We start from the raw sequence: 25991 nt of genomic DNA on the forward strand, positions 1-25991 counted from the left end.
TCAGAATGGATCAGCACGATTAGCATTCGCAGCCCAACACTCGTTGTCAGTACAGCTCGATTTTCCTGTAGCTGACATATCAGTATCTTTTGCTTGCTTATGGGATGTTTCGCATCTAAACAGGTGCAGACACCAACCCCGATCGAGGGCCAAATCCCTTTTTATACGGGCAAGTGGTATACGAAATATCTGGCTCATAGTAAAGATGCCAACTTCAGTTCTTTAGAAATAATGTGAGCTTTTTGGTAACAAAAGAAGGTCATTCTTGGGAGCTGTATGGTTTATTTGAGGCTCAATCGACCTTCTGTCGGAACCCAGTTGTAAGTACGGAGTACCGGAGACTCTGATGTATATACATCGTACATCTTGAATTTTAGATTTCAGGTCGTACAACAATGTAGTCTAGCTCATGGTACTTGACTTGCTGGAAAGCGGATAAAAATAGTAACTGTGGCCGCCTCTGGTTTGTCGAGAGTCGTTCCACAGAGAATGCGAAGGTCCACCCACTCGATACTTGGTCCAAGGTATCAGAGGTCTTCCGCTGTGATTGACTACAAGAATAAGTTGATATATATTTATTGAGCGACTACCAAACTACAAATCACCGTTAAAATTTCAAGCGGCAAATTGAGATTCATGATTCGATCATGATCATAAGAAGAACAAGGCATACAGAACAGCAACACAGGCTTTGATCAGTGAAAGAGCAAGAACATTATCTTCATATGCAGCTTCAAAGCCCATAGAAACATCCGAAAGGTCGGATAATGGAAGAAAGCATGCACCCGATTTGTTCTGATGCCAAGACTTTTTAATATAAAACTGCCACGGATATTATGACGTACCCAGACGCCAATGACGTAGGACCTCTTAAGGTACCATGGGCTCACTTTTTATTTGAACCTGTTCTGCGTCGAAGTTTTTGTATAGCATGTTCCTGATTGACATTGAAATAAAATCTTACTGAGTTGCAGTGATAGCAACCACTGTACATACCTTCGAAATCCACAGAAACCAGCACCACCACGATGGCCAACATTTCAATTAGTGCCCCTGGTCTGAGCAGCGGTGGATTCCTTTATAGCAATGGCAACAATAATGCGCGGCTATGCATCACAGCCGAGTCCGATGATTTCGATATGGACATCATCAGAAACTGGCAAGAAGAAGGATTCGACGTCGTATATCTCCCTTACAACGGCGGAGGAAAAGAATATGCTCGTCGGCTGCAGTCTGTAAAGGACGGTCTCGGTGTAGGCGAGAATTACGGTGTGGTCGGTATGTATAGCACTTTCTTTGAACATCACAAAGAGGGATTAACTAACTGGCTCTATCCACAGCCTTTGGCGACGCCGCAGATTTCTGTCTCGACTATTATCTGAATTCCGTCAACGCCAGTCGGCTCTGCGCCCTGGTTGCATACTACCCCAGCCTGATCCCCGATACGCGATCGCGATTCCCCCTCTCGCTCCAGGTGCTCGTGCACTTGGCAGGTGAGACTGTGGACGTACTTGTTCAGCCCGTTGCACTTGGAATACAAGGCAAGAAACGCCGCCAAACTCGCCCAATCAATTCTGGTATCGGGACTGGAGAGCGTTTGGAACTCGCATACCCGGCATTTACATATGATAATGCCCAGCCCGGGTTTGCGGAGAGCGATGTGGAGGAATACGATCACCTTTCAGCGAATCTAGCCTGGACACGGACTTTGAAGGTTCTGCGGAAAGGATATTCCAGAGATCCGGATTACGAGCAGCGGTATGAGCAGCATGTGGATGGTAAGTTGCAATCGCAAAAGGATGGAGCGACTTCTGGCTAATGCTTTTTTAGGCAAATTTTCCTCGTCCAACGTCCGAAAGACCATGGATGGTTATGTCCAGCACAAGACCCCTAGTGTCACTTATACACCAACAATCAGCGGTGGAGTCGGGAAAAAAGGCTTGCGCCATTTCTATGAGCAATACTTCATCGGCAAACTGCCCCCATCCATGCGTCTGCGACTGCTTTCTCGTACCACAGGGTCTGACCGCATCGTGGACGAGCTGTACGTAAGCTTTGAACACACACAGGAGGTTCCATGGATGCTACCGGGTGTTCCACCGACGAACAAGCGAGTCGAGATCATCCTTGTGAGTATTGTCAGTATGCGCGCCGGGCGTCTTTATTCCGAGCACGTATACTGGGACCAAGCCAGCGTGCTCGTGCAAGTTGGCCTTCTGGACCCCAAGCTGCTACCGGAGGGAGTCCAGGGTGTCGAACGACTGCCCATTGTTGGGCGTGAAGCCGCTCGTCGCATTCTCCATGAGGATCCGGAGCTTGAACAGGAAGACTACCATAATAAGATGATCCGTCGTGCCCGTGCGCGCGCAAGGAGAAGCATGAATAAGAGCGCCCGCGCGTCGCAGGCCGGGGATGATTATGGTGACCTGAAGAGTGAGGCGGAGCAGTCGTTGCCTGACAGGAGTCGGAATAAGGGCAAAACAGTCCAGAAAACGAAACCTGCGAGTCTGCAGCGGACGAATACAGAAGCGGCTGAGCACGAGGATGACGGCGATAAGACAGAGACAGAATCTAAGGCTGGTGATCAGGCTGCCTACGTCGAAGACGAGGAAGGTAATAGTGGTGCGAACGGGTCCAAGCAAACGTGACTTGTCACTTCTTCTCTTTGCCAGGATGACCATGGAGACATCGCCGTGGATCTTGTTCTGCCCGTAGAAGAGGTCAAGTCGACGATGTACGGAGTAAGCTGGGAGTGTTCTTTCGATATCTTATGCGACTGTTTTTTGATCATGAGTGATGTCGTACCTATGGACTTCTTCTGTTTAGCATTAATGGTTGGCACTATTGCGGATACGATGGTTAATGTGATATATATGTTCGGAGAAATATTGCAACAATTTCCAGGTTGACACTTCTACGGGCGACTAGACATGACGACGATAAATAGCATCGGCAGCCCCAGTCGAAACAGTAGATTTCATTATCTGCATGAACCGAACGGGCCACGCTGACTAGCCAGACCCTAAAACACTCCATATAGAAGCAGATATTGACTGTAGAGCCCTTCCGACCCATACTTGATGTCTTGAAGCAGATCGAAGAGGAAGATCCTGAGCTTGTATGTTGGGCTGCACGTCTCGTGGCGTACGTTCGGTGTTTGTGGGATTCTTGTGTATCCAAACATATAGATATTCAGCAGCTCGAAGAAGAAAATAAAAAGCTGCGGAGCGGGAATATTCAGCTATACAACGATGGAAACCAGTTGAAGCAATGCTAGGATGAGCAAGTGGCTCGCCTGTATGCTATTGATGATGCGTTGGACGAAGTTCGGGGAAGGCTTATCGACGTCCTTAAAGTTTGAAACGAACGGTCTGTTGGCGACTTGGCAATTCTGCTAGAGGATGGGTCTCCTCGATGTTAGTCGTTGCCGCTGTGAAGGAGAATCAAATGTACAACGGTAGAAATCCAGCCCGACAATAAAACCTACTGTGTCCTAGACTAGGCGATTTACCATAATTGTTGAATAGCTTGATGGTTCAGCGACTGAACTTCCAGCATTTTGCACAATATAATATGAAATGATCATCTAGGTGGTCAGAACGTATAATTGTAGCTATCAAAGTCAGCCAAGAGTGATATTTCCTCGTACGCAGCTAAACTTACCTCTAGAGATAGCAACCAGCAGTTCCGGACAACCCTAAAGACCGCGACGAGAAGAAGCACCGCTGCTAACCCGGTCGTGTAAAGCAAACCACAATATAATCGTGTTCGAGTCCGGGAATATATCGTTGTATACCTATGTAGCCACCATAAAAGAGAAGCCAAACTAAAATAGTCCACAAAGTGAAGAAAGAGCACAACACCTCGGAGTGGCGGGTAAATATAAGTACCAACGAACATAGATATGATCTTGATTAAAGACGAGAGAATGTAATATAGTGAGAAACCGATCCTCAATCGAGATGGTGTACTGATGAGGTTTTGCAGCAAGATGCTTATTCGGAGAGACTGTCTTGGTGGTCAATGTCGGAACCGAAAAATTGCCTTTCACTCTAGCACCTACCACAAGTAAAAATGCAAACACGCTGGCTATTCCTAGAACTAACTCTCTTGGAGTATCGTTTGTTACAGCCCAGCTCAGTCCTATACAAGCTGTCAGTAAGATATTTTTCGGTACTGACACTGTAAGTTCCAGAGCCAGATTTGAAGTGCTTCCCTCAACTGCTCGACGAAACAATTCAAAACGTACGAGGCTGACTATCAGCAGTGCGGTAGCCAGGGTAGTATACACCGTAGACGAAACCTGCATGACTGGCTGGCTTATTGGTAATGTCCGAATACGAGGGAATTGAATTGAACTTATACTGAGAATGACCTGTAAATGTTATTTCGCAACTTGCAAAGCCTGATATCATACATGGAAGTCTAAAGATGCTGTTTTAATCTGTAACTGTCGTCGTCAAGCTGCCACCACCGAGCCGTCTGGGAGACGAATGAATGCCCACCTAATGGGATCTTAGGAACCAGCTTTCCACTTAGCAGCTTCTACTACCACTAAAATTTAGGAACAAATAGGCTCAAAATCTACTCAACAAGCCCTGGCTCCGAGGAATGGTTCCTCCAGGAGTGAACTGCTTACCGCAGGCTCATTCAAACTTTGTCAGATTCCTTATAAAGGTGCTTGCACCCCTGCTACCTCATACAGCGGGAATTAAACCCCGTTCCATTCAATTTTTTCTATCAAATCATCATCACGATTACTTCTTGGTAAGATCTCCCTGATTCCTGAGAAGTGAAGGTATACTGGTTTTTGTCAACCTCCAGCTCACTGCATCTGCACCATCTATCCCGATGTCTCATATTCAAGGAGGAATCCCATTTTTTTTTCGTCACGATGGGTATTATGAGATCGCTTGCACTATAATGAACCAACTGACGGCCTCTGATATTGGCGCCCTTTTGGCTTCAATTCGTATTACACCCACCCAACGTATCAAAGAAAAGTTCTTACAGCCACTGCGAGACCTTGACCATACCATGCAACGGTTTGAGCCTTGGTTCCACGACAAATGTCAGGTTCTTATCATCGGCCCAGACACCGTTCAATTGAACGCCCGAATCTTCAAGGCAGAGGAATACCACAAGGAGAGTAGTCGTTGACGCGGCACTGCATGTACATAACATTAAATCCAATTCCTCTCCACAAGAACTTATCCCAAGACTAACAGGACTCAAGACATGCTTAGCTATCACAAAGTTCCTCCACCTGCGTGACATCTTCAGCAAACGTAGCGCCATATTCTCTCATCATCTGTATCTTCTCATCCATATTCATCGCTAAACTCATTCTCCCAAAATCCTTTGGAAGTTGCCTATCACTCTCATATCTCAACACCCATACACCCACTCCATCCGTCGGCCAACCGAACACCAGCACCTTTTCTTCTTCCTCCGTCATCTCCCTCGCGCCTAACCGTACTTCCAGCCTGTCCTCCTTACTCGACCACCACTTAGCACCAGTCCGTCGCATGAGATTACAGAATCTGTCTTCTTCGTCGTCACTAGGAGAGCGCTGCGACTTATGAGAGCGGGAGAGTGATAGGAAGAGCATGTCGAGAAGGTCAGCCTCTTTGACGAGAACCCCGCCAGTGGAGGGGTAGCCGTAGACAATGCATCCTCCTGGGCCGGTGCCAAAATTGGTCCGTTCAGTCGTTGATAGAGGGAGCATGGAGCATGAGGCCCAGTCGTTCCGCGAGTCCCCTATTTCTGTTCGCTGATGGAAATAATTCGAGATAGGACTGATATTGATGGGAAATATGCGGCCAATGGTTTGTTGGCCGAGAGTCCATAGAAAGGTAGAGATGATGGCGACGAGCCTGATGTTGGACCTCCAAGTCATGTTTCAATATGGCTACAAACAGAATAAGGTCAAAGCTCCGAATGAGCGTGTTCTTAGTGTCATGCAGATGACCGTTTCAACATATAGAGGAACTAGGGGAAGCTCCCTTCAACTGATTAGTTAGGCAGCGACCTTTTGACATAAGTAAGTATTGTTCTGCCGAGGTCTACCGCTAACCGATGGGATGTCGTTAGCGTTATCGTAGCTGTAGGTGTGTCCTCGCCAATCGGAGTTATGAACGCCGCCGCTATGTAGCCCTAGGGCCAGGTCGAATGGGGAAGAATCTAAGAATAATGAGCATGGATGAGAAATGGTGGGGATTGCGTGATTTGGGGCGAAGAGTAGACCTCATAACCGCCCACAGACCCGCGTTTTGCGGGCCGAGGGCAGGATCCTCCTGCCCGCGGGTCGGGCATGTCTTTTACCTGCCCTCAGAGGGCGGCCCTCGAAACATGACAAACACAGAATATTACCTATGAAATGATTGGATCAGTCAGCAGTGTGATATATTGTTGGATGCCATAGGCATCTAGGCATATAGATCAAACATGTTTGATATGCCATCATGTTTGGCAGTGTAGATAGGATCTTAGTATCCTATTCATACTTGCTTTCCCTTATTCTCTCTCTCTTAGTCTAGCTTCCAGATAGACAATATTATTATCTTCTCTGTCATCAAGTTTGTCCTTCTTGAATTTCAGTCTAACTGAACGACGTGGTGGGGAGACACGAGCCACGAATATATCCTCGACAGAATGAATATTTGCCAAAAATGCATCGTCAAGGATTTTGTAAGCACAAGGACAATTATGTCGAAGAAAGGTTGTTTGACTTCAGACATTAGGAAGATTTTTCTATTAGATAAACTAGCTTGGCGTAAAACAAAGCCTTGCAATCACTGACCTCTTTGGTTTGGTATGATGACCCTTAGTTTGCTTCAAATCAATTTCCATCACAAGATGGTCACAAATACCTCCAGGGTTTGGGAGTAGAATCCAACTAATCTGACCGTAGCAAAGTGTTTTTAGATCATCTTCTCTGAAGTCCCAATCTTCGTCGTGTCCCTCAATTTCATCTGCACCACCGAAGAAATGCTGGATATTAGTCCGCTCGTTTCGGTCAACATAAACCGGCGCTCCTGGTCGACTACCGGTATATGCTGACACCAGAAGTAGGAAAGCGAGTTGAATTATTTGACGACCATCGGGATAGGGGGTTGTGTCTCTTGTCCAATGGTGGTGGAGAACGATGTACAAATCATCAACGTTCATTACAGGCTTCTCCCCAACAGACATGTCGAGATTGTAACTTGTAACTAGATGCTCCTTCATGTACTGTTACATTTTTGTTAGAAAGCGAGCAAGGGAAGAAACAAAAATGACTCACATCATTGATATCCTGACAACTCTTGGCATGAAGACTTCTCCCTACAGTTTTGCGGTAGAGCTGGCACCATTGCCTCCAGCTCTCATGTAAACTGCTGAACTTCTTGATCTTGGAGTTGTCAAGAATCCACTCGAGAAAAACCATGATGTCTCCCTTCTGTGCTGCAACAAGAAATTGGAGAGGATCTTTCCCTAAATATTCATAGTGCCTATTTGGATCAGTTTCAGAAGGACAAGAAGATCAGGTACTTCATTACCTCATCCATCTTTTTTGATTTTATCAATGTTGTTCTTTGTTGATATAGCATGTCGTTTTTGTATAATGCCTTTCTCAAGCTGCTGACGACGTCGCCGGTAGTACTCAGTGCTATGGGCCAGCTTTTTTCCACTCCCTGTGGTATCAAGAACAGACATGGCATGAATTGGAGTAGGCAGGAGGTAGTGAGAACAGTAAAGGATAGTAAAAAAAGAAGATAAGAGAAAGAAACCCGTAATGACTGAGATCTAGAAGACCTGGGGATTGAAAATTGATCATGTACTTGCAAGTCTTGGGTGAAGTGCTCTGAGAAAGCCCAAGACTTGACAGGGGGAAGGCTCTTTAAATATTGGAACAGAAGGCTTGGATTGGGGGGAGGATTCAGCGTTTAACAAGAGGACCTTTCTATTTTTACAAACAGCGGCTGTAATCGGCTAACCTGATGAGCATAACATTATGACGTCCCTGATCATCAACGATGAATGCTCTGAGTGAAGGGTGAGCTGATCCCTGAGCAAGTATGAGTGCTCAGGGAGCGCTCTCTGAGCACTCAGTGACTAGGGGACGATAACGAGCAGATTCTAGTCACGTGACAATTTAATGACTAAGAATCTGGGTAAAAAGAACGCTTAAAACGGCGTCGAAGGTAGCCGTTTTCGGCGCTCAATTTACCGTCACCTAGCGTTGTGGTGTAAATTGGAAACCCCATTTCAAGCTTATGTGTTAGATTTAAGACTTTGGAAAATTAAAAGGAGTTAGAGTACAGGGATTATAAGTCGACGGTTTAGAAGCACCAAGACCCCCTTAATGGGCTATGATGGGCTATGGTGGGCTATGGTGGGCTATGGTGGGCCCCCATGGATAGATAGCCCATCATAGCACCAAGTACCATCAATCACCAAGGAACATCGGATTTTGTAGCACGGCGGTGCGTCTCAGCGTGCTGATTCAACCAACTTTGAATCAGCCCAATTGCAACGCGAATGTCTGGAGAATCTCGATAAGCATGGGTCGCCTCGCCATAGATCAAGCCATCGGCCTTTGAAAATCCCAAGAGCTTGTCCACACGATCGGTTCCTTCATCATCGGCCCTGATGGTCCAGCCGAAGGTCATTCCCACCTTGGGCTTTCTAGGCTGTCGATCGCGCAGCAACTTCGCGCCTTGATATAATTCGTAGCAGACACCAGTTGGATAGAACACGTCCTCCTTATCTCTTGGCCAATCACAGTCCATCGCATACGGTAGATTGAGGAACGAAATCCCGTAGTCCATCACCTTCTGTTTCACAGACAGTTTATCAGAGGTGAGGCTGTCAAAGGTTCGCCCAACAGCCCTATTCCGGCCACCAATGCTGATTGCTTCGTTCCCACTCAAGGATCTGGCTAGTTTATCGAATTCCGCAAGACCCGTGTCTTTCAAGCTGAAGCCATACAGAGCTCGAATTCCGACTGGCTCCAACTTCTCTTGTACCATCCTTTGAAGCTTTTCAATGGAGGTTCCCTGGCTCGCCCAGGTATCTGGCTTCTTAATGTCAAACCAGACAAAGTTGGTCTCGTTGGCATGCTGTGTAAAAGTATCCAACATTTCTTCTACCGTATGGCCTGGCTTACGGCCAGGCCCGATATCATCATGGTATGCATATAGCTTCCCGTCATAGGGTGCCACATCCATTTCAAATGCATTTGCGCCATCGCGGAGAGCGATTGGGATTGCCGTTGTGTGCAAGACTCTATGAGCGATGAGATAGATTGGACGTTGAGGCTTGTTTTGGATGCCTACAACCTGCTGCGCCGGGTTGTCAAAGCCCCAGCAGAGACTGGAAAGCAAGGAGGTCGACACAAATGCCTGGACAAGATTTGGCATCACACGCATGATGGACGATGAACACTGCACATTGACGATCAGCAAATGTTGGTAGTAATGAAGACAGACCATTGGAGATGACGGAGATATATTTGAATGCTTCGAACGGAACTTATCACTTACCCTGCTCGATTCCCCTTTTTTTATTTTCTTCACACTGTGTTCTCGTCGTAGAAAGGATTCGATTAAAGTCAGAGATCATAAAGCGGTTCCGGTAGTACTTTATAATATTCGCGTTACATAAGGTCATCCCTTTAGTATGTAGGGATATCACTATGCAGAATGCTTCACGATAAACGCTATGGTTCCTGTTTTCAGTTAGGACTTCAGCCAGCCACCGCTCTTTCACCAAACCACCATTCTTTCATTTAGCCAATATTCTTTCAGGTAGCCACTATTCTTTCATCTAGTCACTGTTCTTTCAGCTAGCCACTAAAGCCAATTATGCCCCTCTAGCCGTGCGCTTCCTCGCCGTACCACTACCAATCAACTTTGGAGAAGAAACTTCGCTTGCCACCTTGCAAATTCTTTACACATTGCCTTGAAGTACTGATATTGCTGAGTCACAGTCGTCTCTCGTTTTCGTCATAGGTAGGGTCAATGTATATGGTAAGAGGGCTACAGGTATGGGATGTAAAGAATGGAGTGGCCCTCACTGGGTGATTACACAAGTCATCTCATATTGAAAAGCTTTAAGCAAGATAGTCCATCAGAGATATTAACCACGGGTGGTTGGCTTCTTGGTGACTTCCACATCCGCAGTTCCAAGTCCAGTACCACTTCTATTATATCCATCGGCAGAAACAATATACTGAGAGCGCCTGCCGGGCCCGGACACCGAGAAGGTGTTTGTTTTCGAACCGAAGGGGACATTCCAGTAGAGGGTGGCGACGTATTGATCGTCAATATCATCGAGATCAATCGTTCCTGTTGTGCCGGCCGGCTCTTTATCACGACCGCAAATGTGAATGAGAAGATCTTCGTTGTCTTTGATTTCTAGACTTTCCATATCACGAGGGAGAATCTCATTGTCCTTGTTTGGCGCATTGTAGAATTTGCCGCTAGAAAATTTGCCCAAAGGTCAACTTCAACTTCCAAGTAACTGGTTACGAGACATACAATTGCAAATTTGGCCGTGCAGTGAAGATGCTAACACCAGTAACATTTCTGATTTTGATTATGCCGTCGAATTCGTACATTATTGCCAAAAGAGATAGCACGGTTTCAGCAAAGAAATATAGGGGGAGTAATTGAGAGATCGATGACAAGAAGAAAGCTCGGAAGCAATAGACCGCTAGTTGATAGTCTGTCGGAAACAAAGAGCTATTTAAGTAAAAAAATCTTGAATGACGTGTACATACACCCACATTGCAAGGCCGGTCCCAGCTGATCGTGCGTCACCCAAAAGCTGCATGCTTCTAGTTGTTGTGGCACGCTGTCCTCGGCTGTGACTTCGATATGGGCTCTAGTCGGAGGCGATGCTCCGAGGCTAGACTTGATGTAGTTCTATCTCGCCACACTCAACTAGTACCCCGAAGAACCCTCGCTGAAGGTTCTTCGTAGTATAATAGTCTGAAACATTTATTCAAAAAAAGAACTGCAAGATTGAACCGCTTTCGGTTCTCTCATTTTCCTACGCAGATCCTATGGAAAAAAGAAACACCCTTATACCTGTTTAGAAATTCGAAGTGGATTGATGGTGTGCACTACGGATCTAAGTCCATATATACATCAGAACGAGTGAAAATCCAGCGAAATAATCTCACTCTTGGCAATAGAAAAGGGGCTTGAGCATTTCCCTTCCTGCACAACCAAGGTATCGGACTGCTTTAGCCCTTCTTTCCAACCTCAACATCGACGGAGCCAATAGCTCCAGAGTCTCTGTTCCAGGATCCCTGCTGGATCCAGTAACCATGAGTACTCTTCTCTGAGATACCAAAGTCATTGGCCTTGCTACCCCAGGGGCAGTCCCAATAGACTCTGCAAATCTTGGTGTCGCCATCATACAGGTCAAGATGTCCGGTCGTTCCAGAGGCTGAATCGGAGCGGCCACACGAGCTGATACTTTTCGAACCGCCTGGAGGCACCGTGATTTTGTTTATCTCAGAAGCCTTGATTTCTTCATCTTTGTTCCCGTCCCGATAGAATTTGCCCCTGGTGTCCTGTAAGAAGATGATATTCGCGATTGGATATGGGGTGTATCATACCAGCCTTCGCTTTTGTCAACGTCGGGGATGGCATTGGCGATACTTAGCGTGTTCGAAGACATGCTATTGATGACATTGATCACGATCCATTGTGCGTAACCCATCTTGATCTCAGAGTTGGTAATGGAAGTTCCCGTGAAGTTGGATATATTGTGTCGTCAAGGTATGCTGAGGGATCTGGTGGCTCGGATGATGAATGGAATTGATGGTCCCTTTCTCTAGGGAATGTAGATGTGTTTTATAGTCAAGACTGCCTTACTCATCTATGGGCTGTGTCGGCTATTATTGTCCATGAGATCATCAAACATAAGTACTATGACCTGGACTAGATGCTGAGTGTGCGATGTGAGAAAACTAGCGCATATCACACAGCCCATGCGATTCGTGTTTCATGAGACAGAAGCGAGGCGCTCAGATACGGAATGTGTAGTCCAGCTGATCATTGCTAGTAAAGGCAGTCCGGAGGTATCTACAGATTTTTGAAGCTGAGCGAGGGATCGATCCGGATATCCCCGTGCCGCGTAGCCCTGCGTTGTAGATGTGGATGATTAGTATGATGAAATCAACTCAGAGTCGGGGTTATCACCTAATAGTGATACCTAAAGTGTCTGTCTCCTACCTCTTACAAGATTTCGTAGCTTATTTATCCTAAAATTCAATTCCTGAGGGCTCAATGCCTTTCAAATTTCGTTTTCCTATATCCTATTCAACTTTTTCACCTATTCAATCACGCTAGGCACTATAGAATATTTTCAGTGGCTTGGTTCGTTTTTCAGGACTAGTGTGTATGTTCAACTCATGTATTCTCTTCACCGCATAGATTGGTTAGCTGGCTGGCTGGCTGGATACGGGGCTGAAGATCTGAGTGCTGCGTAACGATAGAAATAATGTGGCTAGCTGTACATGTCGGGTGCTACAGCATGGCCTGGGCCGCGGCAGGCTGCATTAGCCGTTGGCAGGTGGAATTTGGCTGTGCGTCTTCCAACATCGGGGATCCCGCTGGGCGCCCCCATATTGTTCATCTTATTACTCTACCTTGCATAGTTTCTGGAAGATCATCTAGCTCCCTCTATTGATAATCCAACTTCATGCCTGAAAATGTATCATAGAGCGCGTAAATTATCTTCTTTTGGAAGGGATCGAAGGTTTGCCTGATCTTTGTCAAATTGCCTCGCCATCGTACGCGCTCATCATCCCCTCCCGCCAAGCCAATCAATGCAGCAAAATACATCGGCATCACGACCCTCCCAGGATTGTCTTCCTTATGGGCAAACGAGGGGACTAGTGGGCCGTATCAAGCGTGCTTGGCTTTGGAATCTGATCGAGGGTTAACTTTAGCGAGTTCGCTCGCTACTTCTACTTAACTTTTGTCCACGTATTTCGAATTTTCTCTCCTAACAACATCGAAAGCTTTTTGACACAAAGAATATTTACACAATCAATTGACTCAAAATGGAACGTGAAATTGTTCCCTACTTTGATGGAATGCAACAAGGGCAGGGGTATGTTCTATATCTTTAGCGAGCAACTATCAAGAGGTGGTAGCTCAAGCTCTTGATGAAATGATAACCTGATTTCTCTTACTAGGTACAACACGTACCTTCAGAGCCTTCGCGTTGCAAATGCTGTGACTATCACGGCTGAGAAACCACTTCCTCCTAGCTACGATATTACCTACCAAAGCGAAGAGGTTACGGAATACAAGTGAGTCGAATACTTCAACCATAAAACTTGTCTGAGAGCATAATGAGATTCTGACTTCCAACAGGAAGCTCGCCCAGTCCCTGGAGATTACCGCTGGAGCAGCTATCTCGGGCTGGGGCCAGGAAGGCAAGGTTGATTCAAGCTACCTCAACCGATCCGAGGTAAGCGACCGATGGACATGACACTACTACTTTGTCTTGCTAACTCGAGCTTCTAGTATGAAAGTAGTACCATTACCTACCAAGTCGAAGTTTCGTCCCGTCAGCAAGGTTCAATCGGCAACGAGTATTCCTTCAACAAGTATACTGGCGACAATCTGAATGACCTCTATGGAGACCGCTTCATTGCAGGTATTTATATCGCAAGGACGCCATGTCCGGCAGATTAGCCCAGGGGATGCTAATCTATCCCATAGATTTCATCAAAGGTGGTAAATACCTTGCCCGTGTTTCCATTTCTACGTCAACCCAGGCGTCCAAGCAGGAGATCAAGCAGTCGTAAGTCTTCAGAATCTTAATCCTTGGCAATTTCACCTGACAATGATTAGAGCCGAGATTGCTTTCAAGATGTACGGAACCACCGGGAAAGTGACGGAAGAAGTCAAGCAAGCTGTTGAATCACTCCGGAAGAACGCTCGTGTCAAAGTCTGGACTCATATCTCTGGGGGCGGAGGCAGCAGTGATGTAGTCGAGACTTTTGCTACAGAGGATCCCGACAGTGGCTCCCAGCTCCTTGCAATCAAGAAGGAGGCCGATGAGTTCTACAAGGAGCTAAAGGATGGAAAGCATCGATACAGACGCTTGTGCGTATCTTCTCATGTCTTTGCGGTCCAAGAGCTGATATCAAGTTAGTGCGGTGCTATGGCCGTACACCAATGTCTCAAATTTCGATAACACCTTCAAACCATTTGACTACTCCACTGCGAGTAGAAAGGTGAGGCCCCGAGTTATCTGAATCCTCCTAACGGCTGCTGATTTTCCTCACCAGAGTTGGGATCTCTTCGACGAGTACACTCAATACGGTGTTTTCATTGACGGTGCTAAGAAAGGTATTGTCATTATTAAAACTCAGATCAGGTTATGCCTTAGCTAATCATCGCTTGCGCCTCATTCAGTGCCGTCCAATAAATTCAAAAATGGAAAAACTGAACAGCTAGCCCTTGTACGAAAAGGATTTGATGTAACTGAGGCAATCTATGAAAAGGTAAGCACACACCACGCACGCATCAACGACTTTTATTAATATATAAATAGGTCAAAGCAATCAGCAAGAATCCAAGTGAGGTGGAAAAACCAATCCAGTATGATCAGCCATGGGTGTATCAAGCTTCTATCATCGTAAGTCCGAAACCGGTCTTCCAAGGTAACTTCCAATGCTCACCAGATGAAAAGAAAAGCATCAAGACAGTGACGATGATTGCCCAATCAAGACCCCGTGAAAACGGTAGCCCCACTGATAGTAAGCAATATTCTCAGTCACTAGAAATCCCGCAACCCTTGATTAATCTTTTCCTCTAGTTGCATCCCCAACCCTCGAACGCGGAGCACAAAAGCTGTTCGAGTTCAAGGCATTTGACTTTGGTGATGTCTGGGGAAGTTCGGTTGTATCTTTTGGAAAAAAGGACTCATCATTCATTTGCCTCGACGGCTTGCGCGCGTCGGACTATGGGTATAAGGAAGAGAGTGTTTTTTGGGTATTTCACGACGAGCTCAAGGACGTGGGAGATCAGAAAGTCATCGTTTCGAAGCTTCAATCAGCAGATGTCATTCAACTAAGTCGCGATAGCGCAGGGCCCAGACGTCTCTTCCAATTCTATGCTGGCAAGGCCTAGGATGGGTTGAAGATGGGATTGGGCATGATTAGGAGAGCACAGACCGGAAAAGCTGATATCGGATGGAAGATCTGTGGAGCCGTGGGAATCGGAGAGGAGATACTGGGTGAGAGTGAGTTGTGGCTTCGGAGCGGGATTACCTGAGATCAGGTGGGTATCTCAACATACCCTCTGCGCCGTAAGCTAGTGGTATACGAGAAAATCGGATGGAAACCATGCAAAACCCTCTTCCTTGATAGTTGTATTTACCCGACACACGATCTAGCGAACCCGCTGATTATGTTTGTAGGATCTAGATCTCGTAGGCTCCAGTCTCCTCTATTGTCGGCTGTATTGTCTTTTTTTTTCTTTGGTTGGGTTGTTCAGCTATCGAAGGTCTCGTACTCGCTTCCGGTAACCAGATTGTCGGATGCGACGAGACAAGGCATTGAGATAGTAAATCCGATGAGCTCTCTCCCTCTAGACCCGATAGTCAGAATTTAGTATATGTTGATGGCACATCCGATTTGAGGATTCGTCTGCCGTGAAACTTAATTCTCCTCGCGTGACTCTGATGGAGTTCGGCTAATGGAGCAAGTGTTCTCGCGCTGCCATGCTTGCAGTTCGCGACGCTACCAGTGATGGGGTGGTTTGCCCCGATAATACTTGAGCTCACAATGAAAAAAAGAACCTTACAGCCACGCTTTCCAGTGGAGTCAAGTAAACAGGAAGCATTTAGTCAATTACAGGGCAACAATGCAATACTAAACTTGAGGGTTTCAAGATGCCTCGGTCGGCAGCAATATCCCGGTTGATCTTTTCAGGGGCCCCTTTTCCTTTGGTTCGGGCAAGCCCTCAGGCCCTCCGGCCCTGAGAGGTCCGCATGCCACAGATTTAAGCTTCGCCCCCGACATTTCCACCGCAAACACGCGGGGCGTCCTCGCCTCAGCCCAGATATTCTGCGAAAAACTAAGCCACTCGCCCTGGCTCACCGCGCAGTTCTTCAGCCTGCGGACTATCCCCTCCTGAGCGAAAAGGGATACATAGATCTTTCCAAGCCATCGAACCCACTTATCACGGTACATCTGAAGGATCTCGGCTTCCTTTGCCATTTTTACGGCCAGGAGATCACCCGACCTCCATCAACGCGGCACGTATCCCCCTGAGCAGAGGCGATGGTCTAGGCTGGCTATGCTAGGTGATTAAACTTTGTAGGGAGTCCTGTAGACGTTTCTCTCTTCGTAGTGGTGAAGAGGCTCGCTTCATCTTACGGTTCTTGTATGCTCTCGCCGTCGTGGGGGTCGCTGCCAATGGGAGCTGAACTTGACACCGCGCCATCGACCGGGTCGGCGGAAGGGTATTCCGCAAAATCAGCCCTAAGTTGCGGCTCGTCGAGTGTAAAATATCCGGACATGCATGCCAAAATGCAGGGATATAATATATCGCTTATTTCTACCATAACCCTGTTCTCATAGGAGATTTGATACATTCCACAAATAGATTAAACATTTTATGACTATATCGCTTCGAGAGACCATACCCACGTCGACTAGAGCTGACGAACGAGATCTAGGAAGTTGTGGAAACTTTATCATTACAATATGGTAGACAAATCAACTCGAAGGTTTTGAGTCGGGCAGAAGTATATATTGATCTAGGTATATCACGGTAGGACAAAGGGAAGAAGTACTGTAGTAACGTCATTATAGTTCGGCTTAACCCAATATACGTATCCTAACTCGTAGTAGTTCATGACTTTCCCCCTCCTCCTTCCCCGCCCGCCGCCACGCAGCACCATCCTTTCGCCTATTTCATTCTCTTCTCAAAAGAGGCTTTGAGCTGCATGAAACCTGTGACAGTTGTCAGGGGCCGCTTGTCCACTTTGGTCACTCCACATCGGCGTCCCCAGCGCCGGCTCCTCCCACGTCCAGACTCATGTACCCCTAGGGGTCATTGGCGCGGTCGAGACTGTAAAGCTGCAGCCAGGGCCAATCGGCTGTTTTGAGGGCGGTCTCCCAGGCCCATGGGGACAGGCTGAGATGTCGTGCTGGGAGGATGCTGCTGAAGCCCGTGATCAGGGCGAAGGGGCTGAAGAGCGCGCCGAAGATAGTTGGCTGTTACAATCTCGTTCATAGCGGCGGCTGGTTGCCTCCCAGTCGCTGTCGGGGTTAGACAATTCGTAGTCTTTCGGGTCAAGTCAGAAGGCTGGCAGGCGCAGGCTCTTGGATACGCCGATGGATGCGAACGGATGACCATCCAGAGGATTCTTCTCACTGTGAAAGTAGGTGTAAATCGTCTCTAATTCAAGCTATCTCCCTTCTGCTGGTCTTAAAGTGGAATTTGATGGGGGTGAGGGTGAGTCAGTTGAAGGCGTCTTGAAGTAACCGATCAGGACGTCCTGGTTGTAGATCGCGTCGCCGAACTTAACCGGGAAAACTGACACTCTGTCAGAGCATCGATCGGAAGAGGGCCATGTTTGCGCTGGCGTCTGCGCTCGGCTTCGCGTTGCGCTGGCGGCGTAAACTCGTTTTGTCTCGGTTTCGCCGACAGCTCCAATGCCCAGCCCGTGTTAGCTAGCGCCAGGGGCCACCCAACGAGATCGTTGAGGAATTGACTATAGGCGCTCGGCTGGGCCACGGTGATGGCCAGCACTGTGCGGATCATAGCCATAAAGACTTTGGGGTAGATATTATTCGGGCGGCTGAGCGCATGGAGCTGCGCTGTGGTGGAGGCGTCAAATACGGGCGGCTTCCCTTCGGTCAGCCGCCTCACGTCGCTGGCAGCGGTGCGCACCTCGCGGTAGAAGGTGCTGATGGGGAGAAAAAGTTGTCAACTGTGGTCAACGTAATTTATGACCACCCAGCCCTTTATGGGCTCGTCAAACCCCGTCGCAGGCCGCCAGAGTGAGTTGGCGACTGGGGGATCCTCGCGCCCTACAAAGTGCGCGTTGAGCCGCGCCGGCTGGCTGATCGAGAAAGGGAATTGGATGTACTCCGAGTGGTCCAGGGTCGAATCGCGCGGGTCGACGACGCTCACACAGGTGGGATGGTCTGGCACCGCGTTGATGTCGTAGAGCTCGCTCAGCGAGGGCCGGATATGCTCCAGTGGTGTAGCGCCAAGGGGCAACGCAGGCACCATCTACCCAAACTTATCGACAATGTTGACCTTGGTAAATTGCATCCGGCCATGCGTGAGAGCCTTGAATCCCGAGCCAGGAGCGCCGACCACGTACGTGGTCTTGGGTGCCAGCCCCGTCCGCGCCAGCCGCTGCTGTAGCTCCCTTTTCCCGAACGGGATGTGAGCGTATTCCGCCTCCCACTCCACATACAGTGGGAAACCAGGGCTGCGTCTCGCTCCAGCAGTCGCGTCAGTCGCTAGAGCGGCCGGTCGTCTGTTCGTGGTATGGTGGTGGTATCTGCTGGTCAGGGGGTCACGTTGGCGTCTCGCACGAGGCGATATCCGGCGTTCAGTGGATGATCGAGATGCTACCAGCACCAAGTCCGACACGGCTTTGGCACATCCGGGTGCTCTCGCGGGGATTCCATCTCGAGCCTTCGGTGCAAGACCGAAGAAAGATCCCGGCCTGCTCCCTCACGCTCATTTTCGCAGCCGACTGATTGCTTGGGATGAACGAGGTAATAAAGGGGGCCACGTCAACCTCCAGATCCAGCGATTCCTCGAGCTCATCGATGCTCCGCGTCCGATTACTCTCGATTATTCATGCCGTTGCCTCGTTCATGTTTGGCGGATTTGGGGCTACCGTCGTCCCTGCGGTCGGTTCAAAGACCTGAATGAGAAGCCAACGGTTTGGAATGGTATGGTACCGCGGTTCCGTGGGATCGTAGTCAATTGACTACCTTGAACTCTTCTGCTTCTTGCTCTGTGACGGCTGAGAGGTGATAATTCTCGAACGGAGAGGGCGAGGCAGACTCCAATGCACGTGGACGCCCGCACGGTTGCGGCGCTCGCGGGCCTTCCCCAGGTCAGTCAGGCGCGGATTTCTTATCGCGGGCGACTAATTGTGCAAGTTAACATGGCCGAGGATATTATTCTGGATCAGGCTATTCTAAAACTGAAGAAATGTATAGTTATGTTGGATGATGGGCGCAATCTTGGACTGTGCGACGCCGCCGCTGCATACCTCACAGTTGAAGACGAAGGCATCGAGCTTCATGGGTAAGAGGAAATTGTATGGTCCCATTGTGTTTTCTCTGTGCACCCACAAGAGCTTAAAAATATCAAAAGCAATCGGCAGTGGTCAAATCTATCTTCGAGAGATCTTTCCGAGCCCGCCATAGACATGAAAGACCGCTATTGTATAGAGATAAGGCGACTATAAATACCGAGACCCAGTCCGACCCAGGCGCCACCGCTACAAGTCACCACGTGTAGTGTACATGGATCGTGTCTAGACAACGCCACACAGTTCCTCCTGTCCAAATTAGGCGAGAGCCTCATTTTTCCTCTCCGCTGAGGCAAACCCCGAATTGTCCGATCCCTGGAGGCATATTTAGTGCGGGAGAACGGGACGGGGGGAAGTATGTTGAGTTCTGTTGACCCCCGTCACCCAGGATCCCTTTTCGACATACTCTCGTGTTGACCCTCGTATTGTGTTGAAACCCCCGGGTGGCTCCTCCACGGCGGCGGTTTACAAAGCCGCTCACTAGCAGGCGATACCTGGCTCTACGCCATCGACAAAACCAGGTCGAGGCGCGCGACTCCAGCAAAAAGGAAAAGCTGGAATCAGCCGCTTGCGGATGGTGAGAAGTTTCCCTTGTCCTCCTACCGGCCGAGTCTCGTCCGTGGCGCACACGCCATCCGTGTGAAGCAGGGTATCTCCAAAGAGCTACGATTTGAACAGGGTCCCGAAGCAGCTTCGTCAGACTTGTACGTGTAATCCCGCACGCCATGGAGGTGCTGGTCCCACGCTTTGAGTTGCCCGCCGACGCCGTGTACTCGGTGTATCCCGAACAGGGCCACACGGCGACCCACGATTCCCTCCCGCACATTGTCTTCAATGATCCGATGCTGCCCTGGGAGGCTATTGCCAGCTGGAAGGCCGAACGGGCGCCGCCCGGCGACGCGGATCGCAACCGGGTGCCCTGGCTGGCATGTCTCGTTTTCAGCCCCGAGGAGCTGACGATCGCACTGCCTGAGATGGCCGGCATATTTGCACCTACAAGCATCCGCACCCCGGCATCTCAGACGGAGTCGTTGGCCGTGCGCATGCCCATGGAGGACCTCCTCAAGCTGGCAAATGGTACGGCGCATGCCCCATTCACGGACATTCGGCAGGCCACATAGCCTGATCCCGCCGTCATATTTCCGCCTGCCGCCCTGTTTAACGGGCTCTTTGCGGCCTACACCGACGACGGGGAGATCAACTCCTCGCCGTCAGGCGAGCCGAATATCCCCGATATAACGCGTCACCGCTTCTTGGCCCATGTGATGCGCATGAGCACCGCGGGCATAGCCCACGCCGACCGACCAGAAGAGGAGAGCACTCGGGATTTCAGTGTGCTCGTGGCGAACCGCGTCGGGCCTCTCGTGGGTGATCAGGCAAGCCCGATGATTGCCCACGTCGTCTCGCTTGAAGGACTGGAGACGCTGAAGAATTTTCCCTTGGCGACGACGACGAATTCTGAGTTGTCTCCGCTTCCTCGGCGTGTCGCTCTGGTGTCCTTATATAGTTGGTCATTCACGTGTCTACCACCAGGGGCGCTCAGCGTGGAGGATACCTTCCGAGTCCTGGCCGACGATAGCGGCATGCTCAAGCCCGATCTACCTCCAGACACGTTCCATTCAGATTCGGTAGAGCAGCGCCAGCACATGTTGCACCGGCTTCAGGATGGCTATACTATAGTCCGGTCGCGAACTGCGGCAGGCGAGACGACGCTGGCCCTGCTGCGCGGACCGCTCACCCCCAGCGTAGTGCCGGCCCTGTCCTGCAGTCTACCCTCCAACAACGGCAGTAATCTGCAGATTCTCGATCCCGCACTGGGTATGATGGATCTGACCTTTGCCAGTGCCTGGTCTCTCGGCCGGACTCTCGCACTGGCAGACCGGGCGTATACCATCTCGCTCACCCGGGTGCGCCATCAGATTGTGAAGACGGCCACCGCCGAGGCGCGTCAGCAAATGGCCCCGGCCACCGCTCGCTCGCATGACTCCTGGCTCGACCTTGTTCCGGCCCTCGAGAGCCTGGTGGATGGCACAGTATCGGTGTCGCGCACAACGGACAGCCGCCGGTGGAAACGGCCGGAGAAATGCCAACCCCACCTGGACCTCTCCTATGATGCCGTAGCACCTTTTCTCCACCCAGCCATAGATCAAGCCGCATGCGAGGTTGCCTCGAGCCTCGATCCGAAACCGGAGGGTTGGACCCTCGCTGCTCCGCCGCCGTACGACCAGTATGACGAGCCCGCCTCCCCCGACTGGATGATTGTCCTCCGGTTCATTCTGGACTTGTACAACCTTGTCAACATTCCCGCCCATTACCTACTGCCAGACCAGAGCTCTTTGCCAGGGGAGAGCCTCCGCTTCTTCTTCATCGACCACAACTGGATTGACGCTCTCGTCGACGGTGCCCTCAGCCCGGGAAATCACAGCGGGACAGACCGGGAGAATTTGGGAGACAATAACCATGACAAACCAGCTCAGTTCGATGACCCTGCACGTGAAGTCATCAAGAAAGCTTTCAGTCGCTTCTTGAACGAGCCGCTTTGTGGCAAGCAACTACCAGCCATTCCGCGCTTCGGATTCTACCTGCGCTCCACCGTCGTCGCCCAGTTCCCTGACCTGAAAGTTTCCGCCTATCCTCCTGACCAGCAAGCCGATTCCAAACCCATGCTGCTGCGTCACGACATTATTGACAAGGACACGATGCTAGGCTTCTTCAGCGATCAGCCTTTCAAGAACAACAGTCTGCAGGGTTTGCGTTTTGAGCTTCCAGGTCACCAGCAATACTTCTCTGTAGATCGTGTCACGGCCTCGGAGATCCAAATTAAATATCGGCGCCAGTACACCATGGGCCGCGATCAAGACCCTCGCCGGAACGAGCCCGCGGCCGAGATTCGCTGGGGCCGCCATGAGAAAGGAGCTACCATCACCGATCCAGAGTCAAAGACCCGGAACCCCGTCTTCATCTGGGGTCTGACTCCTGACAGCAACGACCTGCGTCTTCTTCTTGTCGAACGGCTGGCCAAAGATGTCTATGATACCCTCAGAGAAACGATGGCGAAGGTGAATCCGGACTGCTTCACTGAGACCAAGGCTACCGCCGCACTCATAGGCTGTCAACTCCGTAGTTCTTCCTGGCAGGTCAACATTGACAATATGCCCGCTGCCTAAATGGCAGCCGTAGACGCTGTCAGCCGTATCTCCGGTCCTCTATCCTACCCTAAGGTCTGGGCTTCATTGGCTTCTAGAAGTGCGGAGACTATCGCACCCAAGGTAGAGTCTGAAAAGCCCAAGTCCTCGGTTCAGGCTCACGCTATGTCACCCTGACCTGTACCCCCACACACCCATGCACGCATTCACAAAACTCCCTACGTGCCACCAACAGCTCATCTACCAACACATAAGTCTCGAATTACCTCGGTTTCCTCCCAGGCATACTTCATTGTGTCACGTTATCATTATCGTGGGAGCTAGTCTTGGTATCAGATTCTCCACTACCCTTGGACCCCCACTCCGACTTTGAAGACCTCATAGGCGGCGGCCCTAGTCCCTCAGCTCTACCCTTTTCCGAGTTTTTCCTCCTACGTGGTTAATAGAATTTCGCATCTCGAAATCAGAAATTGAGGACGAAGCGCAACTGGATCATTAACATGATTAGCCTGCATCTTTTCTTCAAAACTAGACCAATTTAGAATATTCCAATTATAGTAAACCACGATTGAATTAATCAGAGCAGAAACCTCTACTCAAAATCTACTCCCCTTCTACCTCTATACAGGTCATTGAGGTTCCAGTTAGATTGTTGTATCTTTATCTTGAGCCCTTTTTCTCTTACTATCGGCTTCACGATTAAAACTAGGGTAGATTCGCAGATTTCACTCATATAAGACAAACAATACCACTCAAAACTTGAACCTAAGGCCGCCAACGGAATCCAGGGTGACGCCAGTCGAGGTCCTGAATCTGCAGCAATGAAAGTCCTCTCAAGGCAGCAGCAATATCCACTCGGTCACGCCGCTTGTTGTCCCAGGCCATGTAGACCCACAGGCTAGCGGCCAGGATAAGGGACATAGTAGAAGTTGCCAAATTAAGTCCATTCCCGATGTGATAGTTAGGGGCATCGAAGGGTAGGAAGGACCAGGTACTGATCAGCCCGCCAATATTGCCAAACATGACCATTGCGCCAATTGCCGACGACCGTGCGGTATCTGACACGACGTTCGCAGATACTTGCGCCGCGCAGAAAGCCCCTAACGAGAACGACCCACTGGCTATAACGAAGGTGCCTCCATATCGCACCATGGGATCTTCGGAAGCAAGGAACATAACATAACCTACCCACTTTAGTCAGCCTTTGATCAGAGACTATAATAAGGGGGATATTTACCAGTGATCATTAGCGGTGGAGATAGCACACAGAAGAACAGTCGGTTGTCGAAGCGCCAGCTAAGGAACGGGAACAATAAAGTAAAGAATGCCCCGACAATATACGGGGGAACCGTATGTAGTTGCTGGGATATCACCCCGTCATTGGGATAGATAGTCTTGATGATAGTAGGTGCAAACATTCCGAGGCCTTGAACTGTGATATTATTCAACATATAGATGAAGGTCATGATAACCGTGGTTGGATTAAAAATGCCACGCATCATTTTTGTCTTGTCGAATTTATCGAGAAGCTCGGTTGTCGCCACGCGCTCAGACTTAACACGGGCAACGGCTAGATCCTTCTCTTCTTGTGAGAGCCATATCGCCGTCTCTGGCCGATCGGTCAAGGTGAAAAATGAAATGACACCAATGCAGATAGTGATAAGGCCTTCGATTGCGAATATCATTCGCCAGCTCGAGAGAGAGCCGAAACTATCTAGCTTCAGAATGCCAGAAGCTAGGAGGCCGCCAAATGCGCCGGCTAAAGGAGCCATAACGATATATAGTGATAGACGGAAGGCAAGTTCACTCCGTCGATACCACCGTGAAAGATAATATGCGATTCCAGGCATCAATCCTGCCTCGAACAGACTAGTAAAGAGTCAGCGGTATTGGCGAGATATTCATGTGGAAATCATCAGGCGATGATCTACTTACCCCAAAAGAAACCGAACACCACACGCCTCATGGATATTATTGACAAATGCTGTCGCGACGGAGCAAATACCAAACGCAACTTCAATGCCTGGCAGCCACCACCCAGGGCCGATCCATTTGCACATAAGATTGCTCGGGATTTCAAAAACGATATAAGAGACGAAGAAGACCGACAGCACAATGTTATAATCAAAGCCTTTGAGTCCAAGATCATGCTCGAATCCAGCTAGTTTAGCATTTCCTATTTCAACAATAATGATTAGTTAGGGTCGCAAGGGAATAGTGATAGGCAATATACGCACCTATGTTTGCTCGATCGATAAAGCAAAATAGATACATTAATGCCACCGTGGGAACAATATATAGATCGATCTTGAGACGCAACCTCGACTCAGCAGCCTTGTCGAATTCCACAAGAGCCTGGCCATGATCATCTGTGGCGGGAATGCCTCTTTCGGCAGCGATATCCATCACGTTTTCTTCATGGTTCACCGCGCCCTTTTCATCCGCTAAGGACGCGACTGGGGAGGCATTAGCCATAGTGAAGGTGCCGGACAAGCGCTTATCGTGTGGGAGAAGTGATATGGAGAAGTGAAGTAGAATATTATCCCTGGGGTAGAAATGCCGAGCTCACCATGGGGGATATATTTATACCCAAATGAGGGAGACTTAGAGTTCCTAGACGATCCAAATAGGGTAAATTCCGAGTGGTAAAGTCCCATTGATCTAGACTACATTCCCCTTCCATTGGTCAGATCTATCCCCAGACTTTATTCACTAGGGATATTATTAGCGGTAATCATACGGAGTAGTGTTGTTGATACTGTTTTCTTCCGCCGATCCTTTCGAGCGACAATGCGGAGTAGCAAGCCACGATTTATACTACAATGAACTCGCCGTATATTGGCAGAGAATGTGTAAGGATTACAAGGCGAATTGATACTACATGTAACCAGAAATAAAGATCGAATGAATGATTCCACAGTGTATGTGTACAATCTGAATGTCCAAAAGTCTCAAAATATCTGATACAGGAGAAACAGACGTTTAGATGTTGGAGCTGAATACTCCACCATATTCCGGCAGTTACACTTGCCGACCTCTGGTAGCAGCATTGACGCTCTCAACAAAGTGCGCATATGCCAAGAGACGGGATGTAGTTTCAAAGTACGTTGCCCCTCGATTGCGGGAAATAGTAAAGATCCAGCATCCGAAGATGACACGTTTTGCGATCTGAAGTTGATATCATCTAGGTCTATGGAGTACACAATTCATTTTGCCCCAGTCAACCCTCCGGTCGGCTGCGGGGGTGGGGAATATCTTCTTTTGAAATTTGCAATTATTGGCAGCCGTTAATTATTTAAGGGTTTGGAATCGTGGTTTCAAATAGCAGGGTACATCTTGGACCATCAGTGTTCAAACAATAGAAACCTACTGAGCCTGAACGCTTGTAGGACCGCGGTGCGTCCATCTATACAAATGCTGGTGAATGTTGAAGGGTTCTAAAGTTTCTAACAATCCGGATCTTTGAACCGAGCCCTAAATACCATATTGGAGAAACTCCTTCTCGTGGCACTGATCTTTAGTTCTTCCTCAACGGAA

At 48.9% G+C, this 25991-nt stretch overlaps 16 protein-coding genes across 16 annotated transcripts; 8 read left to right on the forward strand and 8 right to left on the reverse strand.

Moving 5' to 3' along the window:
- Positions 1-1028: 1028 nt before the first annotated feature.
- Positions 1029-2648, forward strand: N7500_004613 (dienelactone hydrolase; the record flags this gene model as incomplete). The annotated part of the gene is made up of 3 exons (XM_056675758.1): positions 1029-1278; positions 1341-1778; positions 1831-2648. 3 exons carry the CDS (start codon positions 1029-1031, stop codon positions 2646-2648), a joined length of 1506 nt encoding a protein of 501 aa, XP_056530758.1.
- Positions 2649-2789: 141 nt separating this feature from the next.
- On the forward strand, positions 2790-3277 carry N7500_004614 (uncharacterized protein; the record flags this gene model as incomplete). The annotated part of the gene is made up of 2 exons (XM_056675759.1): positions 2790-2858; positions 3041-3277. The coding sequence occupies 2 exons, from the start codon at positions 2790-2792 to the stop codon at positions 3275-3277; spliced, it is 306 nt and encodes a 101-aa protein (XP_056530759.1).
- A 1-nt stretch (position 3278) lies between these two features.
- Positions 3279-3480, forward strand: N7500_004615 (uncharacterized protein; the record flags this gene model as incomplete). Its single annotated transcript, XM_056675760.1, is given in 2 exon segments — positions 3279-3346; positions 3357-3480. The coding sequence occupies 2 exon segments, from the start codon at positions 3279-3281 to the stop codon at positions 3478-3480; spliced, it is 192 nt and encodes a 63-aa protein (XP_056530760.1).
- Positions 3481-4923: 1443 nt separating this feature from the next.
- Positions 4924-5160, forward strand: N7500_004616 (uncharacterized protein; the record flags this gene model as incomplete). Its single annotated transcript, XM_056675761.1, has 1 exon — positions 4924-5160. The coding sequence occupies one exon, from the start codon at positions 4924-4926 to the stop codon at positions 5158-5160; it is 237 nt and encodes a 78-aa protein (XP_056530761.1).
- An 82-nt stretch (positions 5161-5242) lies between these two features.
- On the reverse strand, positions 5243-5899 carry N7500_004617 (uncharacterized protein; the record flags this gene model as incomplete). Its single annotated transcript, XM_056675762.1, has 1 exon — positions 5243-5899. One exon carries the CDS (start codon positions 5897-5899, stop codon positions 5243-5245), a length of 657 nt encoding a protein of 218 aa, XP_056530762.1.
- An 866-nt stretch (positions 5900-6765) lies between these two features.
- N7500_004618 (uncharacterized protein) lies at positions 6766-7429 on the reverse strand (the record flags this gene model as incomplete). The annotated part of the gene is made up of 2 exons (XM_056675763.1): positions 6766-7233; positions 7286-7429. The coding sequence occupies 2 exons, from the start codon at positions 7427-7429 to the stop codon at positions 6766-6768; spliced, it is 612 nt and encodes a 203-aa protein (XP_056530763.1).
- Positions 7430-8435: 1006 nt separating this feature from the next.
- Positions 8436-9413, reverse strand: N7500_004619 (uncharacterized protein; the record flags this gene model as incomplete). The annotated part of the gene is made up of 1 exon (XM_056675764.1): positions 8436-9413. The coding sequence occupies one exon, from the start codon at positions 9411-9413 to the stop codon at positions 8436-8438; it is 978 nt and encodes a 325-aa protein (XP_056530764.1).
- A 709-nt stretch (positions 9414-10122) lies between these two features.
- Positions 10123-10603, reverse strand: N7500_004620 (uncharacterized protein; the record flags this gene model as incomplete). Its single annotated transcript, XM_056675765.1, has 2 exons — positions 10123-10465; positions 10524-10603. 2 exons carry the CDS (start codon positions 10601-10603, stop codon positions 10123-10125), a joined length of 423 nt encoding a protein of 140 aa, XP_056530765.1.
- Positions 10604-11233: 630 nt separating this feature from the next.
- N7500_004621 (aegerolysin family protein) lies at positions 11234-11715 on the reverse strand (the record flags this gene model as incomplete). The annotated part of the gene is made up of 2 exons (XM_056675766.1): positions 11234-11558; positions 11612-11715. The coding sequence occupies 2 exons, from the start codon at positions 11713-11715 to the stop codon at positions 11234-11236; spliced, it is 429 nt and encodes a 142-aa protein (XP_056530766.1).
- A 1348-nt stretch (positions 11716-13063) lies between these two features.
- Positions 13064-15146, forward strand: N7500_004622 (uncharacterized protein; the record flags this gene model as incomplete). The annotated part of the gene is made up of 11 exons (XM_056675767.1): positions 13064-13113; positions 13199-13315; positions 13380-13476; positions 13533-13665; positions 13731-13812; positions 13863-14117; positions 14167-14248; positions 14303-14363; positions 14430-14518; positions 14569-14773; positions 14833-15146. 11 exons carry the CDS (start codon positions 13064-13066, stop codon positions 15144-15146), a joined length of 1485 nt encoding a protein of 494 aa, XP_056530767.1.
- Positions 15147-15904: 758 nt separating this feature from the next.
- On the reverse strand, positions 15905-16237 carry N7500_004623 (uncharacterized protein; the record flags this gene model as incomplete). The annotated part of the gene is made up of 1 exon (XM_056675768.1): positions 15905-16237. The coding sequence occupies one exon, from the start codon at positions 16235-16237 to the stop codon at positions 15905-15907; it is 333 nt and encodes a 110-aa protein (XP_056530768.1).
- An 838-nt stretch (positions 16238-17075) lies between these two features.
- On the reverse strand, positions 17076-18263 carry N7500_004624 (uncharacterized protein; the record flags this gene model as incomplete). Its single annotated transcript, XM_056675769.1, has 3 exons — positions 17076-17398; positions 17567-17934; positions 18010-18263. The coding sequence occupies 3 exons, from the start codon at positions 18261-18263 to the stop codon at positions 17076-17078; spliced, it is 945 nt and encodes a 314-aa protein (XP_056530769.1).
- A 19-nt stretch (positions 18264-18282) lies between these two features.
- Positions 18283-18978, forward strand: N7500_004625 (uncharacterized protein; the record flags this gene model as incomplete). Its single annotated transcript, XM_056675770.1, has 2 exons — positions 18283-18422; positions 18456-18978. 2 exons carry the CDS (start codon positions 18283-18285, stop codon positions 18976-18978), a joined length of 663 nt encoding a protein of 220 aa, XP_056530770.1.
- An 81-nt stretch (positions 18979-19059) lies between these two features.
- On the forward strand, positions 19060-19305 carry N7500_004626 (uncharacterized protein; the record flags this gene model as incomplete). Its single annotated transcript, XM_056675771.1, has 1 exon — positions 19060-19305. One exon carries the CDS (start codon positions 19060-19062, stop codon positions 19303-19305), a length of 246 nt encoding a protein of 81 aa, XP_056530771.1.
- Positions 19306-20033: 728 nt separating this feature from the next.
- N7500_004627 (uncharacterized protein) lies at positions 20034-22475 on the forward strand (the record flags this gene model as incomplete). Its single annotated transcript, XM_056675772.1, has 2 exons — positions 20034-20385; positions 20524-22475. The coding sequence occupies 2 exons, from the start codon at positions 20034-20036 to the stop codon at positions 22473-22475; spliced, it is 2304 nt and encodes a 767-aa protein (XP_056530772.1).
- A 744-nt stretch (positions 22476-23219) lies between these two features.
- On the reverse strand, positions 23220-24929 carry N7500_004628 (uncharacterized protein; the record flags this gene model as incomplete). Its single annotated transcript, XM_056675773.1, has 4 exons — positions 23220-23638; positions 23692-24323; positions 24390-24630; positions 24692-24929. 4 exons carry the CDS (start codon positions 24927-24929, stop codon positions 23220-23222), a joined length of 1530 nt encoding a protein of 509 aa, XP_056530773.1.
- Between the last annotated feature and the right edge of the window lie 1062 nt (positions 24930-25991).

This window comes from Penicillium coprophilum (genome assembly GCF_028826855.1).
Source record: "Penicillium coprophilum strain IBT 35676 chromosome Unknown utg000004l_segment0_segment0, whole genome shotgun sequence".
Classification (NCBI taxonomy): Eukaryota; Fungi; Ascomycota; class Eurotiomycetes; order Eurotiales; family Aspergillaceae; genus Penicillium; species Penicillium coprophilum.